This window comes from Pseudopodoces humilis, chromosome 3 (genome assembly GCF_049639895.1).
Source record: "Pseudopodoces humilis isolate 2021_Gansu_Grassland_sample_001 chromosome 3, ASM4963989v1, whole genome shotgun sequence".
Lineage (NCBI taxonomy): Eukaryota > Metazoa > Chordata > Aves > Passeriformes > Paridae > Pseudopodoces > Pseudopodoces humilis.
The window spans coordinates 99,351,832-99,372,180 of record NC_142202.1 but is presented as its reverse complement, the minus strand read 5'-3'; the positions used below and the strand labels follow the sequence as shown (position 1 = coordinate 99,372,180).

Sequence of the window (20,349 nt, the reverse complement as noted above, 5' to 3'; positions counted from 1 at the left end):
AAGCAAACTTTCCGGCAAATACTTAAAGTGAGTCTCACAAGCCCATGCTTTGTCAACAGTGCTCAGTGATTACCTAGAGCAGCTGCAGGCACAGCACCTGCAGCACTGCAGACAGCATGGCTTCAGCCTGTTACCATGGCACTTCTAGGTGGATGTTGCCTATTTGCATGTAGAGGAGGCAAGATAAACCTACTATGTTTTTAATATGTGATAAGCAGGGCACAACTGATCCCCAAATAAAATGGCTTTCAGGGCTCATCTGAGCCAGGGGAAAGTGAATTTCCACACTGCATTTGTGGCAGCTCTGAAGCATGCTTGCTGTTGGAGAGCTTTTCCCAGAGGGGTGTTGGTACAAGTCACAGTCAGAAGCAGATGCTGCTGTGCCCAGGGGTGGTGAGGCTGCAGCAGGAAGAGCTGAGGTTGGGCACCACACTGCAGTCAGCCCCATCCCCTGCCAACAGCCACATCCCAGCACCTTTGTGCTGGCAGCAGAATGAACACAGTTTCAGTCCTTGAAGACACCCAGGTAAACACCCCACAGGGAACCGCTGTACTTGTGCAGATCAGGAGATGTAACATCTCAGTTTACAGCACAGTCCATTTAAAATGAATTTATATGAACTACCAGCACAGCAATACACAGGGTTTTTTGCCATAAGTCAGATGCACCCCCCCTTCTACCTGGTTTAAATAAAACCTGGTGCTTTTGTTCAGCAGCAGAGGTTCAAGTCTAATAAACTCATCTTTAACCTCTCAGCCTCAATTCACTATGTGATTGCTCCCAAATAATTATTCCTGGACTGACACTAACCTGAGCTGAGAACCACCCCCAATCAGAGGATCTGTAGGACAGAATGAAAAGCCCCACTCTGCTCTCTTCTCACCCCATTAAATCCACCTTTCTGCTTGGACTGCTTTTATCTGCTGAAGGCTTCAAGGAGAGCCATGACCTTGATTCCTGACAGAAGTTAAGATTAACAGACATTGGGATCTCTTCCTACTGAGGGCACTTGGGGTGGCACCCTAAGAAGTCCTCCTCTACTGCTTGTTTGCTATAGCCCCAGCACCCCAAAAAGAGCACAGCACGGTCCAGAAAGGGCTCCCAGGGAAGTGAATGAAAGAGAGCACAGAGGTCTGGCATGCACTAAAGTACATGACACTTCTACAAGAAAACCACTCCCATCCTCACCTGTCACGTTGCATGTTGCATTAGCACACATGATGCACTTCCAATTTAGTCCCATGTCTGTGAGGGCAAGAAAAGCATCCATGCTGCAGAACAGGCAGCTCCCCCAAAAAACAGGGCAGCCTGTACCCCATTGAAGGCACCAGTCTGCTACAAAATCCTGAGCAGAGCAGGATTTGCACATGTCATCCCTTGCCCTGCACTCAGTAAACAAGCCAGTGTGGACCATAGCCATATTCACACAGGGAGGGAGAGCTCCTGCTGCCCAGCTCTCCCCCCAGGTGTGACAGCACCTGGCACTTCACAAACAGCCAGTGCTTGGCAGCATCACCTGAACTGCTGGAGCAGCTGCTGCTTTCTTTACCAAGGAGCCCCCCTGGTGACAGCCACATGTACTGCTTGCAACAGGGAACGTGTCACAGCACAAATTACTCCAAAATAAGACTCTTGATTAACTGCTGTGGCAGGGCCCAGCTGAAAGAGAACATTTGAGGTAGCAGAGCAATGGTGTGTGTGTGTGCAGGCACGAGGAGCACATTGGAACACCCCCTTCCTGGAGATCTCCAGAACCACATGTGCCACCCCAAGGGGCACAGCAGCATCCTGCCAACCAGCCCCTGCCTGCTCCCCTCAGCACAACCTCTGGGACCAGTTGTGTGATGATCGGTTTTGGAAAGCCCTTTCCTAAATGGCTTCTTCAAACAAATCTATTCCGTTGTGGTGAACAACTTTCCTTAAGCCGCACAAAATTCCCTCCCCTGGGGAGCCTGCAAAGCTACATTTGAGTGTAAAGGCATATTTAAATGTTTCTCAATCTGCTTTTGCATGTGTTATTTAGGGATATAAGTGGTGAAACCACATCTGCTTCTTGGATATCTACACAGCAATAATTAACATTTTATTTGAAATAGTTTTGCTTTAATTAATTTAAATGCAACCCAGCCATCCAGCTATTTCACATATAATCCCAGGGATTTAGTAGCCACAAGTGCAGCATCACAGCTAAATAATGGAAAGGTGGAAAAATTAAAATCTTACCATAAAATTAGCCTATTTAGCATAGTAAATAGCTTTTCAATTTGACAAGGGATAACTATTTTATGAAAATGTGTATTAAAAATAATCCTGTTAGGTTGCCCACCATTTACCAGTTTTAATCCACACACTGCAATAAACCCAGATCAGAATAACTTTTCCTAAGTCTGTATATCTGTACATATTTATAGTATTACCAAGACTAACTGCAATAGTTATATCAAAAGAATGAGATGCAATTTTCACAAGCAGTAATTGAAACAGCAGTTATTTCTAAGCCTCCAATAAACCTAGTGTGTTCTGCCTAAAGTTATTACCAAATCCAATATACACTTAATATTTCAATTTCTTTTATGAGTGAATTACATTTAGTCCTTCTTATAGCTGACATTGCATTTAAGTGACATTGCAGAAATTTACAGACACTGAACATTTAGCCCAGCCAGTGTTTCCCTATCTTGAAGTGCTCCTTTATAATACAGTCCCTACCTCCTGCTTCTTACCTTCACCCAACACCTGCTCATTGTTCCAGAGCTCCCCTGCCAAGCCACTGGTGCCTGCTGAATATTAACTTTTAAAACAAGGAAGTGTAGGGGTTTTGTTATTTCTTTTTTGAGGCTCACCTTGAAAATAAGTTCAAGAAGAGATAAATAATTCAATTAAATATCGAGACAGATGTGGAAATTCAACTGTCACCATAATCTTTGCTACTTCTAGAACCAGGATTAAACTAAAGCAGGTGGCAACTCACGACTGCTGTTTGCATCCTGAATCAGAATACATTTCCATGTCTTCCAGAGCAGAGATCCAGGGCTAGGAAGATGGAGATCCATTCTGAAGCACTTAAACATACTTGCTGTCAGCTCCAGGATCACATCAAACCAAAATCATTACAGGAAGTGCTACACCCACCACAAAAATGCTGCTGAAGCCAAATGCTCCATCTTGATTTCGAATCATTTCAGGACTATGCTGGTTGAGTATTTAGGAGACTAATGCTGACAAAATATTTTCATTTCTCTTCCAGAGAGAAGCAGGGAAGCTTTGGCCAGCACCAGTCAGAAAGCAGACTCAGTGCAGTCCCTTGGCAGTAGAGCAGCCCACAAGGCTGCAGAAGGATGCTGCAAAACGGGCAACACAAGGTTGATGTTTGCTGCTGCCCTGGGTCTACATGAGCTCACAAATGCCCCTGAGACAGAGCACCAGCTAACACCTTTGGGAGCACCTGGGTCCTGGCAGCACACTGAGAGGACAAACAAGGGAGGCAGCTCCCTGCCTAAGAGGATAGGAAAAACACCTGGCAATGTGGCTAAAGGTATCAGACATGCCCAGCAAAATATGAAATAAAATGCTGTGTAAATGCTCGTTTGCTAAAGATGCAGTTGAGTACAAAGCAGGAATGTGGAATGAACAGAAATGCACTGTCCTTCCCTGGTGCTGCACCTTTGGAGACAGGGGTCCAGAGGTACCCATTCTCCAGGAAGATACGCAGGATATACTCAGATTGCAAGAACTAATTTGCCTAAATATCAGCCCACCTTCAAATAAATACCTGCAGGCCTCTTCCTCTGGGCCAAATACCTCAGTTTTCCTATGACTGGCTTCATTGCCCCACAATTTGTTTGGATGGCATTATGTCTTAGCTACCTGACAATACATTTACTACATCCTTGCTAAAATGAAAATCCAGCAAAAAATTAAACTCAGCTTTCCGCTAAACCAAATCCAGGGAGTGCAAGAACCACCCAAGGCATCCCTGATTATATCAGCAGCACTTTGTAACAGAAGTAGCAGCATCCCCTGACCCCAAAAAGAACAAAAACACAGCTCAACATTTTGAGGTTTTTTTGCAAGCTCAAGATCTGGAATTTCAAGATTTGGAGACGTAAGGACTGCAAACTCTCCCCTACTTTCAGCTAAATCCTACAATACATAGAAAACACAAATTACTTACCAGTGACAGGTAGCAAAAACTGGCCTGGGATATTTTTTTTCCCAGTCTGCATCTCAAAAGCATTTGAGTTTATCCAGCACTGGAGTCTTCACCCTTAGGCCAAGAGAAAAACCTCAACACATGTTCAGCATCAGGCAAATGCTCCAAAGTGCTTCATGGACAAAGTTGTATCACCTGTGGCACAAACTATATACATACAATAAACATGAGAAAAGCAGGAATCATTTGGTTATTTGAGAGAATTACATGAACATTACACTAAGCTATTTTTCTCTAGATATTTGAAGTCAAAAAAAATACATTATATACATACATACATAAGTATTAACAGCTGGTATTCCTTCTTCACCCAGGGTCCCACAGCTATCTCTAAGAGCAGATGACCAAACACTACCATTTATCTGCTGATTAATTATATCAGTAAGATCTCATCACTGGGGGCTGAGATACTCTCTAAAGGGAGAAAGTTTTCCCCTCATTTCTCTGCAGGCACAGGAAGCAACAATATTAACATTATTTCAAAAATCCATTGGACATAACTTGAAATGTAAAACCAGCACCTGACACATATTAGACATTTTTCCTATTAGTGTAATCTTTCATCATTCTTCATGTGAGGATTTTTTTTATCACAGGAACCAAGTCTTTCTATGTGGATCATAGGATTTCAAAAACCGTCCCAAGGGATGAATTCCTAACAAAAAACTATCTGTCCATCAGCAAACAGGACATGAGACCTAACTGTAGCTCTCAAACCTTTCCTGATGAAAGCATTTACTTCTCATAGTACATTACACACAAAAAGAGGGGCCAAAGGTTCAAGAGGTAATCAACAGCTTAAAATAAAGCAGGAGGTGGAAAACAGGCTTGGAATAAGGCAACTCCATTCATTCCCTGCTTCTGCCAGGCAAAGTTTCTGATTGACTGGTGTGGAGGGAGTGGTTACCCCTTCAGGGTTCACAGCAGCCTGTTCGCATGCCTTCAGATTCTCAGGCTGACTGTGCCCTGCTGCAGGCACAAGCAGCTGCAATTGTTCTCTGACCTCTTCTGGGCACAAATTCCTGTAATTACCCCAGGAAACGTGAGAAATCAGGGGATTTTCTGCTTGTTACATTCTGATGTTGCAGTCACTTCCTGAGGACAAGGCTGACATTAGGTTGCTTCTTACTCCTCCACATTGTCAGGATTTCAATGTTTGACACTAATATGAAATGAAAATTTGTCAATTAAGGAGTTACGGAAGCTTTCTTACCTGAACCCATGTGTTTGGCTTTTTTAACAAATTACAATAAAAATGTAACAAGAAAAACTATGCTTGAGGTTACTCTTCTCCCATTTTATCTGCTGTTATTAAAAGCCATTAATTTTAATAGCAATAAAGAAACACAAGGGATAAACTAGGGATTGGCTATGCATAAATTTACCACCAACATTAGAGCGTTGCCAGTGCATCATCAAATACATCCACAGTTTTACTTACCCCTCAATATTTTTTCCTCCACTAGTCTAATCACTTTCCACTTTTCTGTGACAATTGCAGACAGCCTACCAGCCAGCCAGTCTGATTCACACACAAATAAAAACATTTGCACTTTCATCACTTCAAATCTCTCCCAGTTCTCCAAACTCCATTTCAAAATATACTCCAAAGGGCCATTTAAATTTTCATTAACATTTATTTTGGGGAGTATTAGTTTATTTTTCCGAAAGAAATAAGAGTTATCTCCTCAATTCTTAAGAGGATCAAGTGTCCAAACAACTGGTATCACAGTCAAATTGGAAAGTAATCCATTTTCAGTAAACAAGTGTTTCATCAAGACTTGGACATAATCTGTTCAGACTAAGCAACAGCAAGACATTTCAATCCTTGTGAGAACAGAGAATTAAAATAGGTGGGATCAGATGCAACTTTTCTCCAGACTGTACAGGAAAAATTGACTTGCATTACAGCAAGTACATATACCAAAACTAAGGCATTTAGACGTCAGCAACATTAATAAGATTAACAACAGCCACAGCAAGCTTTGTTCTCCTGTTGAATGACTTCTAATTCCTATCTAATCTATCTCTAATGCATGCACAACGACACTATCTATTACCCCATAAAAGCAATGCTTGGCTAAGAGGGACATTCTTCCTACCTCCCATTATAACTGATTACTTGGCCATCATATCCATTCCTAGCAGTCCTCCTAAATTATGCTGAAATTAGTTCCAGTTCCTATTTCCCCGGGATTGCAGACAGATTAAATATTTCTGCCTTAATTGTTTGCATATTGATCCTTGGCACATACCAAGAATCACACAGGAAGAGAGGGCTGTGATAGAAAAGTAGACCCTACTCATAGATCAAAAGTTTTATTCTTTTTCTACATCATCTAAGTATATAAATTAACAGATTTGAATATAAATTGAATGCTGCTAAAAACTTACTTGGGTCCATACTAATCTCAGTATTTTATCACTGCCTCCTTTGTGCTGTAAACAACATAGCCTTAACAGTCTGACTTCTGATGCTTTTATCACTTAATTTCATCAAAGCTTTGACTGCTGAGAGAAGCCAAGAAAAAGCACAAAGCCAAATTTGCTGAGAAGGAAATGCTGGTATTTAGGCAGACACAAGCATTAAATTTCAATGCTTCAAAATAACATGTCTGGCTGTCCAATTTAGCACATCCCTATTCCAGTTCTGAACACATTATTCTCAGGCCATTGCAATCACTGACCTGCTAGCAGCATCACTGCTGCAAGGCCTTTACTAGTTGCCAGTTAACAGTCCTCCACCTTGAATTCCAGATTCTGGAAGTTAGGATTTTTTATTTATTGGGGTTTTCTCCCTAGGATAGCCTTGTGCTCCCCTGCTAGATTCAGGGCAAGAGCAGTCACACACCATAACCTTCAGTGCAATCAAGAGCAAAGACCAGCAAGCCAGCTAACTTTAAACCAAAGCAGCATCTCTCAAAGCACCACAAATACTGTGCTTTAAAAGAGAACTTAAGTAGCAAGAAGCAAACTCCAGTGTTCTTTCCTGTGAAGGAAAAGGTTTTGAGTTCTATAAAGCTTATTCACTTTAACTATGCTTGAGGAAAGAAAGGCTTGCAGAACATCGCTTGCTGGATATTGGAGTAAATCATGGATAAACTCCTCTTGTATTGCAAGGCAGTAGTCATTTTCAGTCTATCCCACTCCCATCTCACTGCAGATTATTTCCAGGAACTCAGACCAGAGGGATTCCTTCACAGACACCTTATACCAGTTATATAAAGCATACTCATTTGTACTGCTGTTTAGTGTGGAATAACCATGTTGCAGTATATGTATTGTTTTCATTGCTGTTGTGTATTAAAATCAACTTAACTGGCGTGATGCAAAGCTCAGAATACTGCACCAGCCTGAATTAACCCTGAAACATCATCTGTTTAGCGCAGTCAGTCTGAAAGTTAGAGCTAAGCACAATCTCACTTGTTATCAACCACATGAATAAGCAGCTATTTCCTTCAGACCTTGCATTTCCTCAGAAAAACTGTAATTCAAAAGGAAATCAGCACACAACTTTGTCCACTGAAGCACTGAAGCCAGTACAACACTGAATCCAACCAGCTCTTTATTACATGAAATACTGTTCCCAGGTATTAAAGAAAAAGCAATCAAGTCCACAAGCCACCTGCATCTTATTTTTCAGTACCTAGAATATCCAATTTAGTTCTCTACCTTTCATACCAAGTTTCTTCCTGTTCCTTGATATATTTGAAGATTAATAGTTTAATTTACAGCACCATTTTTAAATTACATACCCAGAAATAAGTACAAGTCATAAAAGGTTAGACTGCAAAAGATTTTGACATGCATTTTACTGTTGCTGAATATTTCAAGACAGTTGTTTATTTTAAACATTAAAGTGCCAGGTTTATGTACAAACTATAAAATAGTAAAATGGTAAACTTAAAACCTGCTAAAAAAGCAGTGAGGTCATCATGTAGTTGCCTCCAGAGTTTTCTACAGACTATTCAACAAATTTACAACTGGAATTTTTAAACTGTTCCCGTTTATGGTGAGAACAGCAGAAGCCAGGGGTCAGTGCCCACAACTTCCCATCTTGCAGAAGGAAGCAACTATTTCATGGAGTGGAATAGCATGTGCTGTAAGATACACCTGAGCATCCTATGCATGAACACTGCTGGTAAAATCTAATTAAAAGGGGTTTTACTGCTGAAGCTGCACCAGCCTTCTAAAGTATACCAGTATCACCACACTTTACAAGAGTGGGATTTCAGTACAGGAATCAAGTCACACTGTGACTCAGCACACTGTTTGCCTGTAAACAGGGCAGGATGCACATTAATGCCAACGGTCCCAGGTCACTTAAAATTCCGCATCCAGGGTGAAAGAGTTGTCTGTGGGCTTCGACATGACTCCCATCCTCTGATATTCACCTACTCGCTTCTCAAAGAAGTTTGTCTTGCCTTCCAGAGAGATGTTTTCCATGAAGTCAAAAGGATTCTCTGCTTTGTATATCTGAAATACACAGGCAATTCTACAGTCACCACAGGTACTCACATTTCGCGTATGCAAGAGCGTTAGAGATCAATCAGAGACTAATGGCAGCATCAGCAGCCTTACTATGCAGTGAACAAAATCTCTGCCCCAAGCCTCCTCTATTTGTTCCTGTCCTCTTTTAGCTGCAGTAAACAGAAGCACAGCTACTAGTACAACTTTTTCCAAAGCATCCTTTTGCTTTGTTCTGTAGGTCTCCAAACAGAATGTAGCAGCAGAACTGCTAAGTCATTTTACAAGTTCAAACAATATTGCTGCAGCCAATTTAGGATTTGGGTTTCTGGAGGAAATTAACATTGTTTTATCCAAGAAATATTCAGTGTATTAGAGCCTTACCTTGTTAAATCCCAGTTCCAACATAAGCCGGTCTGCCACAAACTCGATGTACTGTTTCATTAAAGCGCAGTTCATGCCAATCAGCTTTACAGGCAATGCCTCCGTCAAGAACTCCTGCAGATAACAAGCATTTTATGTACAGAAACTAGTATTCACTCTCTATAATCTAGGTTAATTTTATACCAAAGAGCTCTGTTGATTGCAATGAAGTTCCTGAACAAGAGGCAGACAGTTACCTGTTCTATGAGAACAGCATTCATGATGATTTCCTTTACTCTCTCCTCTGATGGTTTGTGTATCAAGTGCTTGAACATGAGGCAGGCAAAATCACAGTGCAAACCCTGGAAAGAAGTTTCAGAAAATTATTTCAGCACTGATTTAAAAGAGCACAAAGTGACATCACTTTTGCCATGCTGTCTTTCCTAGAGACAACTTTCTGCCTAACCAGAAGACATCATAAGCAAGTTCTGCCAGTGCAAGGCACAGCAGCTGCGAGCATTCGTGAGAACCCTACTGCTTTAGAGGAAGTAAAATGCTAAGTTCATTCATATGCTTCTGCAAGATCCAGTGACACATATTTACACAGTTAAGTGAGTTTTATAGTCTGCCTGTTTCTAAATATACTTCTGTTTGAAAATATAGGCTCCAACTGAGTATCATTACTTTGAGCTACAGTGGCACATTACCATCTCAACTGCTAGAATTTGACTCATACCTCATCTCTACTGATGAGTTCATTAGAAAAAGTGAGTCCAGGCATTAATCCTCTTTTCTTCAGCCAAAAAATTGATGCAAAAGAGCCAGAGAAGAAGATGCCTTCCACTGCTGCAAAGGCTACTACACGTTCTCCTGTTAAGAGAAGACTGATAGTAATACCACACAGAAAACTTAAGATTGATAGACAAAAGTTGCAAACTGCATCCTGCAAAGCAGTTTTGTTGTTTCTGCCCAAGTGTACTATGGCCTGCGCTTAAAAATTATTAAAGATTTCTGGTTATTAAACAAAATGAACATGAGAGGAAGCAGGAACTCATCTGAGCAGCTACTAAGTAGCTGAAGCCAAGGTTCCTTCCCCCTGGTTCAACAACCCTCAATATTATCCATTTTCAGACGGCTCACTAGAAAGAACAGTCATTTTGGCAGCTGATTTAAGTCAGTGTCTGCTCATCTTTGGCCATGAAAAGTGTTACAATACTAGAGAAATAATTATCTGTACCATCTCACCTTTGAAGCAAGACATGAGGAATCACCAAGACAGAGGAGCTACAGTCTCCAACCAGACATGTCTGCTGGCTGTAGATGGCCATGACATGTCCTGACATGTGGCAGCAATTTACAGGTTGATCATTCAGTTAGGAATATGATTGCCACATGACCTTATTATTCATGATAGCAGCATTATTCAGGATATCAGCAAGATTTCCTGTCAGTAGCTCATTTAAAGATGAAAATTTTCTTCACATTCAGAATTATACCAGTGTCTTATACTGGAGAACATGTACTCTCTGTGTGACAGCAAAGATCCCTGTTAACTGAAGTCTGGAGAAATGGTGGTTCCTCCACCTTTAGGAGAGGGATTTCACTTTGTTTCCCATATATGTACTCACCATATGTTGCTTTCTTGTCCCCAATCCAGCACATGGCCCAATCTGCCTTCTTTTTAACACATGGTAACGTTTCAATAGCATTGAAAAGAAATTCCCTGAGAAAGATAAAACTCATTAGGATACAATACAATATCAACACAACCAGCAGAATAAGGATTCACTACCATAAACAATCTTGATCACTTAAACATGTTCTGCACCTTCATCCTGATAATTGTCCTTCCACCTCTTACCTGGCAACAAGCCAGCTGTATTTGTTCCAATTAACTACTTTTTCCCATACAAACCCCTCACACATCAACACCAGTTCACATGAATTCCCATTACAATATATCAAGGGGAGAACCGTTTCACCAAGTATACTTTAACAAGGCTGTCAAAACTAGAAATTAACCACAATCCACTTTACAGTATGAAGGCATCAGACCTCTCATGTAAGCAACTCTTCCTAGAATTTAGCATCCCAGAGAAGAAATGACACAGCAAGCTTTTTAAGTAGCAGTACAACTCACTTAATACTTAAAAACTTAATATACTCCCCTTATTTGACTGCCCTATCTTTTACATTGTGTAATTCCTTTACTTCAGTACTGTGATTTCAGTTTCACTCTTCATGTAAGGTCTTACACCTCAGAGGAAAAAGATACCGTCAAGTAAAACTGCTCTTAAACAGCAGTAGCTTTTTATATATAAGTCTAATTTACATCCTAAAATTAGCCTCTAAGTTAGAGAACACCTGACATGCATTACTTAAATTCTGAGTATTTATTGAGTTTTGAACTTTTTATCATCAAGCAATACAAACCTCTCTTTAGAATCCTTAATGTAGGTGTCAATAAGGAGACTGTACATTTCTGAATGTATATTTTCCATGGCAATCTGGAAGCCATAAAAACAACGAGCTTCTGTGATTTGTACTTCTTGACTGAACCGCTCCACCTAGAGGAAATAAGTAAGCATTTGCAGATGTGTTTGCAATTTGCAGGTTAGAGGCATTAATGCTGTATGGACCAGTTATTGGTCAGCCCATAAAATCTTCTTTGGATTAATTCCAGAGATGCAGATTACTAACAGCAATATGCAAACCACCAGCCCCTCAAAATTTCAAGTCAGAATATATTCTTTGGCCCCATGGGAAAACATCTTAGTTTTAATTATCCCCCATCAGGAAGAATTGTAATAGAGAAGAAGCAGAACATGGGCTGTGAAACAAGTGTTACTGTAGGGCAGTACCCAGTGAGGAGTGGGCACACTTGGAGATTACAAAACTAACCCGAATTTGTTACATAACACAGGACTGCCCTGTGCCTTCTAATGCTGTAACACTTCATGATCCAGCAAACCAGCTGGATTAGCCACAGCAAGCATGTGGAACATGTGAGTTATGTGGTTATCTACCCAAAATGATACTTCTGTGGGGACTTGCTACACACTCACCAAGTTCTCATTGACAATGCCATCACTGGCAGCAAAGAAGGCGAGAACGTGAGAAATGAAATACTTCTCTTCAGGCTTCAAGGACTCCCAGTGCTGGAGATCTTTGGAAAGGTCCACCTAAAACATTGCAGGTTAAATAAGAAACGGGTGCTCCGGTGGAAGCCCATCCCTGAGCACAGCGGCAGCTCATCCCTCACCTCCTCCGCCGTCCAGAAGGAGGCCTCGGCCTTCTTGTACATCTGCCAGATATCGTGGTACTGGATGGGGAAGATGACGAACCGGCGGGGGTTCTCCCGCAGCAGCGGCTCCTCCTCCACCTCCCCGCCCCGCGGCACCTGGAATGGCGGGAGAGCGGCTCGGGCCGGCGCTGGGCTTTTGCAGGGAGACTGAGGGGCGGCAGCTCGGGTGAGACCCCCGAGAGGGAGAAGGGCTGGGAGGACGGAAAGACCCCTCCGAGAGAGAGAGGCTGGGCAGAGAGAGCCCTCTGAGGGACAAGGGCCCTGGACGGTGGAGGGACCCCGTGAGGAAGAGGGGCCGGGGTGGGGTGTGGCGGTGCAATGCCCAGCGGGAACCGGTGGGCTCGGTCGGGGGCACAAAGGAGCGACCACCGATGGGGAGAGGAGAGCGGAGCGGGGGTTGCAGGAGCCTCCGGGAAACAGGACAAGGGCGGGCGCGGTGCCCGGGCGTTCTACACTCACCGGCTTGCCGTCACCCTCCTGGAAGATCTTGCGGGCCGTCTTGCTGGCCAGAACACGGGCGCTGCTGAGGGCGGGCGGCTGCGGGGAGAGAGGGGCAGGGTGAGCGCGATGCGGCGCTGCCGGGTGAGGGGCGGGAGGGCGGGCGGGCGCTCACCGTGTTCTCCTTGTCCCTCAGCGCCAGGCCCTTCATGGGCGACAGACTCTTCATAGGAGACTGGCTCTTCTTGGGCGACACCTGGGGCTGGTCGTGGCGGGCGGCGAGCGGGGTGCGGGCGGACAGCATGGTTGAAAGTCCAGCGGTGGCAGCAGGAGCGGGAGCAGCAGCGGCGGGAGGAGCGGCAGGAAGCAGGATTCCCCGCGCTGGCCCTTTATAAGGCCTTCGAAGTTGGCGCCAGAACGGGCGGCTGGCCACTCACAGCCCTCGCCAGGCCTCCCGCCTCCCGCCCCCGCGCTCCTATTGGCTGGCTCCGCGGGCGGGGCCCCGCCTCCCATTGTGGTGGCGGCGGCGGGAGGAAGAGCCCCGCCCTTCGCTTTGGCGCCACGGCGCGCGGACAAGGCGGGAGAGCGCGGCGGGCCCCGCCCCGCTCCTACAAAGACAGCTCTGAGCTTGGGAAAGATTCGGCTGCCATGGGAAAGTCCAAAACTCGTTTCTGATACGAGAACGTAACCTGGGTTTGGGGTACAGATCTGGAAATGCCACTTTGCCTTGCTTTCCTCTTTTCTCGTCTGGTCCCTCCTGTCTAACCTATTTGTTTTCACTTTCAACACCGATCCCTGAATTTGGATCGAGATTCTACATTCCTGCATTTGGAGGCAGAAGTTTGCTTCCTGGAGAAACTGACTCTGTGTGCCACCCGGTTTCACGTGTTTTAAATAAATAGCACAAGAAAAGGAGAACACAGGTATGAAGAAGAGGTGAATATTCATAATTTCTAAAAGCATTTATTTTTTATTTATTAAACCACAACATGGTTTTCCACATCCAATTCTACAAGGGATTTGCTTCTCTCAGCTAAAATGTTTCCCCTGAAGCAGTTTCAATGAAACCAGGAGCTCCATGAGACTTGGAAGCTCTTCAGTCACATGGGATGCAGAATAGCCTGGGAATGGTCCCTGTCACCTGAGCGTGCTCTCAGGGATGAGTTAGGTGGCCAAGCACCATGCTTGGCTGGAGAGGAGGCAGATAAAGCAGGAGAGCAGCAGAACTATATAATGTTACTATGTTAAATTCACTGGTGTGGATTTGGAAGAAAAACAAAAGTATTCCCCTCCTCCAGCACCACCTCTGACACTGGTGTGACAGGTCAAAGTCACAGATTTGGCTCTGAGGTCTCCTCAGCTGGGACATTATGAGAAATGGCCAGCAGAGACATTAGGTTTGCTTGTGTTTTCTCTTGCTCCTATTTAGGACATCAGACTGGTGCAGACACCCACCCAGATGTTCTGTGTGACTTTCTGAGTTAAATATGCATCCCAATATACAGACCTAAATATACATCTCCATCCCAGGAAAGTGAGCACCACAAAATCCCATCCTAGTAGGCAGCCTGGATAAGGATAAACATGTTCCTGCTCCATCCCAGGAAGCTGGCCCTAGAGGCAGGAGTACCAGGCATCTCTCAGAAGGCCTGCAAGTGTCAATGTAACACCCTATTATCTCCTGCCATCTCTACAGCTGCTGGGAGAGTTGGCAGAGGGCTAGAGCAGCACCCTCCCCATCCCACCCAAACTCATTTACCCTGCCACCTCAATAATGAACCAAAAGCCACCACAAGCCCTGGGCCAAAGGCTGTCACAATGCAACAGCTGTGCTATCTCTGCAGTCCAGCTCCTTTTCTCAGAAGCTCATGGCAGGGCATCAAGGCCTTGGCCTGAGGATGATGACTCTGAAAGGAGAGAAAAGTGCTAGGGTGAGCATAGAGAGGGTCTGTGAGGAAGCATGTTGCAACTCTGTGCTGCTGGAGCTGCCACCAAATGGTATTTAGAAATGAGTGTCAATGCTGAATTTTCCCATTACAGCAGTTTAACCCAACTGCATTTCTTCCTCACATCATGTACATCCTTCTCCATGATGCAACTGCATTTTGGGACCAGCATTTTCACAGCAGCTTCTTTGGCAGACCTGGGTCGAAGGCAGTAGGCTGCTGCCCTGCTCTGAAGTGCTCAGCATCAGGGATGACAGGGATAGTGGCCAGGGATAGTCAGCTAGCTCCTGCCCTCTCTTTGGCTGTGTGAAAGAATGCTCTGCTCTTATGGCCTCTGGCCACTAGTTCTGAGTACTGTGTGCTTAAAAAACAACAGCCCCAGACTTGTATTAGTTTCTCTCCTTCTCTGTTTGCAGGAATTCAGACACTCAAAAAGGTGGAAGTAAGAACAGCCTGGGGTGTCTGGGTGAGGCGGGTGTGGGGTGTTGTGTAACCATGTTGTGTAACCACTCTGTTTGTACTAGGTGTCCCCCAGGCCCTCACGCTGGGGTCCCAGCACCCAGCTCCACCCAGGCCCTGACATTCTCATCAGCTGCTCAGCAACAGCCTCTGTCCCAGCCACTGCTGCTGTGGTACCCCCAGGGCCAGCATGGCAAAGCCCTGTCCCACCAGACACAGCCTACAGCCCCAGACCCCATGTCCCCATCACGCATCTGTTTCTCAGGATGGCTCTCAGCTCACTGACACAGTGGTAATGCTCAGGGCAGGGTTCTCCTTGCTCACAGGATTGGTTTTCTTCCATTTTAATGCAGATTACCTACAGAACAGATAACTAGTGACTCCAGGTGCCTCCCACCACTGCAGCAACTGGTCTGATCAAAGTCAGTGAGGAGAACTGACTCATCACTAGCTGAGGACTCAGCGTTTGCTGATGGTTTTCTCCTGATTTGTTTTCATGGTCTGATCCAGCCATACTCATCCATGCCAAATCCTGAAATCCTCACCTACTGCTCAGTCTCGTAGGGTTGATATTTGTGTAGAGCACCATGCTCGAGGACTCCTGCTTTGGTCCGAGTTCCACATGCAGCACAAAGAAATCTAAGTATTCTAAATATAAGCTGAGACAGGGTAGGTGAGCAGGAGAGGCCAACATCTCCGAGATGGTAAGCAGTGGTCTCAATGGCCTCCACTTTCTCCAGCAGGTTTGGAGGTAGGCCTCAGCATTTCCTCACCCAGCTGTGCTGAGGAGAATGCTCCACATCCCTCCAGAACCAATCTGAACCATGAGGACTCAGACCAAAACTTCAGACATTTGAATGAAAATTTTCCCCCAATTGCTGTCCACCTGTTTAGAGGTGGTTGCCCTCCATTTACTCCAGGATTTATAACTGCAAAAATTGAACTGCAGGGGCAAGGCACTTCAACAGGCTGTTTCACTGAGAAATTTAATGCAGAACAAAACAAGCCTTCATTAGAATGATTCTGGCTAGATATCACATTTGCCAATACAGCCCATTCATTTGCAGCACCATCATTAGCCACCTGACAGTCAGCCTCTTTGGAGATAATGAGCTGTTGGAAAGCAAAGCCTTCACAGGGTTAACATCCCCAGTGCCTTGAATTTTTTTAAAGCTGTAGTTTGTGCCTATTCAAGGTCCTTACTCAACATTTACAACTCTCAGGACAAAGTCTGCAGGTAATATATGACCACATACAGCATTTTAATGGTGTAATTGGACATGTTCCTTTGCTGTTCATGAAACTCAGCGCAGTGCTGCAGATACAGTCCCACAAGTGCCAGGTAGATCATGCAGCACTGAAGGACTTTCAAGAGCTGGAAAAATGAAGCTTTCCAAGCAGCTGCACTTGCTGGCCATCAGCAGTCAGCAATATGCAAGAGCAGCACTGATTCTGGTGCCTTCCTCTGGATCTGCGGGCGCACTGTGGAGCTGGAGTAGCAAGGCCCACATAGCACATACCTGTGCTCCAGAAGGTTGTCACTGTTCCTGGCTGGTAGCAGCACCTCCTTTCCTGCAATAGAGAAGGCAATGGCTCCAGCCTGTTGGCCCACCATTGACTTGCCTCAAGCAGTCAGGGGTTTGGTCTTTATTTTGGTCTCAGCTCCTGCGCTCTGCTCATGGAGACTGTGGCTGATCTCTTGTCACACGGAAAACTACAGCCTCTAGCAGCCTGTGAACAGAGCAGTGAATTTTCCTGAGGGTTACATTCCTCAGCACCTACTCATCCAAAACTGCCTGTTGGAGGCAGGTCCTTAATTTATTAAACAGGCCCGTGTTGGTTGTGTTGAGCAGGGGTGTTGCACAGCAGCACTTCTGGGACATCCCCTCATTGCTACTGTACACATACAGTGGTCTGAGCCACCCTTTCCCTCTTGGTCCAGAAGACAACCTTGCCATCTTAGTAAGGCAGCCAGGAGCCCCCTGTACTTCCAAATGGTTCCAAAGAAAACCAGCCTCAATGGAAGTCAATTAACTGAGGAGGCAAAGGTGGGACTTCAAACCCTTTTTCCTAACTGGGTCAGCAGTGAGCAGTTTGGTTACCACCCAAACTTTACTCACCTGCAGGGAACTCATATGTATTCCACATCCCTGCTCTATTTTCTTCCAATGACCTTTTCTTCTCCAGCAGAGATTTTCCCCAGCCCTGGAAGATGCCGATTATCTTCAACAAAGTGGATACCTCCTACTACCAGACTTCCTGGTGCACATTGGCATTCCTCTCCTAAGAAACCACCTCGTCAGGATCATCATGTAAAGACTGAGAAAGGATGCTGCCTCCCACCTTTGGGACAGTACAACATTTTAGTCCTTTTCTGCTTCAGATGGCCATGACATTTGCACTCATCCAGCAGGGCAGAGAAAACAGGGAGACTTATCACTGAATGTTTTTCTGGTGGCATCTGCCAGACACTTCCCTGCAGAGCAGGAAAATGCTCAGTATTTGTCAGGATTCAATTACAATTTTACCAAAGAAGGGACTAGGAAAAGCCAGCTCCTTCCATGCCCTGTTGTTCTGCCATGGCAATTTCATTGTGGGGTCTAGCAGTGACCCCATGGTGATAGGAGAAGGTGCAAGGGACTGTTTACCTGATCAGTACCTGTGCACAAACAGGCAGCAGTAGAAAAGATCCCAAATACATGCAAGTAAGTGAAAGATGAGCTAGGAATATGCCTATATATGAAGGCAGTAATTGATCCTGGGAATTGTAATCCAGGGAAAAAAAGATAAAATGGAAATTAGAAAACTAGAGAGGCAGGTGCCTACAGCACCTAGGGGACTGTGAAAACACAGAAAAGTGGATTTATGTTGCATTTGCATTCAAAGGGATAACCAGAGGCAGATAAATTGATGCAGGTCTGATATTAAATGAGACAGAGGCCTGTATGGGAATGTAATGGGGTGTAAGGGGTGACAAAAAAAGGTTGTCATCCATTATCCTTTTGGAAGTACAGTCAGGCTAATAACAAAAAAAATCCCTTGCTTTATAAGGGTGCATTTGATTCACTGCTTTGTGACATTGAGAGGATTAAAACTGGCTAACTGATAGATTTTAGAAAGTCACTGTTGGGGCATATCATTACTAGCTCAATGTCCTGATGTGCATGCAAAGTTTTATGTGGTAGATGTGGTGGGTAGTGAATGTGTGTAAAAGTAACCTGTCCTTGGTATTAATGAGGCTAAATGCAGGATCAGGCACTGGGGAAGAAAGCTAAAGGTCACATTTATGAGCTGTTGGACTGATCCTGCAGAGAGGGGTTCCTGGGTGATGATTCATAGCAGCTCCATCAGCAGCTTCCCAGGCTAACCCATGGTCAAGGGAGAAAAGCAGATCCTCTGCTCCATTGGCAGAGGGGTTGCAGCTGAGGGCATGACTGCTTCCCTCCTGCATTGTGTGGGACAGCATCCATGGGGCAGCACCAGCAGGGCTCAGCTTGAGATTCAGCCACCCAAGACAGGTGCCTACTCATGGGTGGGGTGTGCAGGCATGGAAGGTACCTGAGACATTCTAAAGCATCCTGCCTGACCTCACTGTGCCACTCCTTCCAGCCACACATCCAGGCCCTCCAGAGCCTCTCAAATGACACTAATATCCATATTTAGGCAACCAAGTAAAGCCATCCAATATGAGCTGTCTGGATGTCTAAATGCATTGTCATTATCTCAAACCAAGCCCACTCCTTGTGCCCAGTCCCAAAAGCAAAGGTTGAAAAGGGTGTTGACAGTGTGGGAGCTGTTCAGAAGACAGCTCCAGGGGACACCAGAGGATTACAAACCTGCCCTGGAGCAAGCTGCTGGAGTAGGCAGTTCTGTTCACTGCTGTGAGAGCAAGCTGGGGAGCAGCCAGGTACCCACCCCAACCAAGCATGGCTGTAATCAGCCAGTGGGGAAAAAGGGTGTAAGATCTCACAGCTTTGAGCAGTCACCAGAACATGGAATTCAGAGAGAAGGTATTTCCCACCAGGTGTAATTATGCACTGAACAGCTTTCCTGAGCACAGGGCAGATTCCTCAATTCCCAGTCATGATTTCAAGATTTCACATGACAGTTTTATTCAGGCAAATTATGTTTTGTTCAGCAGTTACCATCAAGTTTTGCTGAGCATAAAAGGATTAGGATATATTATTTTATTAGTCCTTTTGTCTGGCATCCATCAAGATGTTCTTTCATTGCACAGCAAGCTCAAGGGCATGCCAGGAGCTTCTCCCCAGCTATGCCTGTTGGCACACCCAGCTGAAGAAAGGGGGAAAAAGAATCTTCAATATAAAGTTTTAACACTGAGTACATCAATAAATAAATAAATAAATAACTGATATTTTGTTGCAGGAAAACACTCTGGTCTCATGTAACTCCAGCAGAAAAAAACAGAACACTATAAAACAGGAGACAACAGGTCTCTTAACAACAGAGCCCTACCGTACCTGCTCCACCACATATTGCCATGTCTCTCTCGGGGCTTCAGTGACCTCTAACATTTTCAGTGAAGCTGAGACACAAATAATTCCCTTAAAGGATACAGCATTTTCCATATTCCCTTCCTTTCAAAACCCTTAAACAGATGCACTCCCTCCTCCTTTCCCACACCAGCCCTTGGGGAAAAAGAGGAATTACACAGCTGAAGTACTGCTGTGTTTCCTTCCCAGCAGGAATTGGGAGAGCTTCCATTCTATAACCATCCTAGATCAATCACAGATGGAGACAGCAAGGTATTATATGACCTTTCTTTGCCTATACTGCATTGCAGAACTGCATATCCATATACAATTCTCTACAATAGTTGCCTTCCCTGTGACTGTCCCCATCTCTTCCTTATTTTTTCGTGTTAGCTTTCAGTTCCCATTTATCCCCTTTTCTCCAGTACTACCACATGAATTGCTCAGGACAAGGAAATTTGCACCCTCTTTCCACTGGGATCCTGCTCCCTCCCCACCTTGACCATGAAGCTCATTTTTGAGCTTTCAGTACCAGCTTTCCTCAGACACTTCCATTCTTATTTTCCACAATTGCCTCAGATCCAGTGCCCAGTTGTCCCAGCCCAGCACAGATCCCAGCTGTAAAGCAGCTTCAGAAAGCAACTTGTACCCCATGCGTGACACAT

General features: G+C 44.7%; 1 protein-coding gene across 1 annotated transcript; it reads right to left on the bottom strand.

Moving 5' to 3' along the window:
- Positions 1 to 7,762: 7,762 nt before the first annotated feature.
- Positions 7,763 to 13,137, bottom strand: RRM2 (ribonucleotide reductase regulatory subunit M2). Its single transcript, XM_005521867.3, has 10 exons — positions 12,962 to 13,137; positions 12,808 to 12,885; positions 12,307 to 12,444; positions 12,110 to 12,226; positions 11,478 to 11,611; positions 10,673 to 10,767; positions 9,781 to 9,914; positions 9,302 to 9,406; positions 9,066 to 9,179; positions 7,763 to 8,690 (listed from the first exon to the last, which is right to left on the bottom strand). The coding sequence occupies exons 1-10, from the start codon at positions 13,088 to 13,090 to the stop codon at positions 8,538 to 8,540; spliced, it is 1,197 nt and encodes a 398-aa protein (XP_005521924.1). The 5' UTR covers positions 13,091 to 13,137; the 3' UTR covers positions 7,763 to 8,537.
- Between the last annotated feature and the right edge of the window lie 7,212 nt (positions 13,138 to 20,349).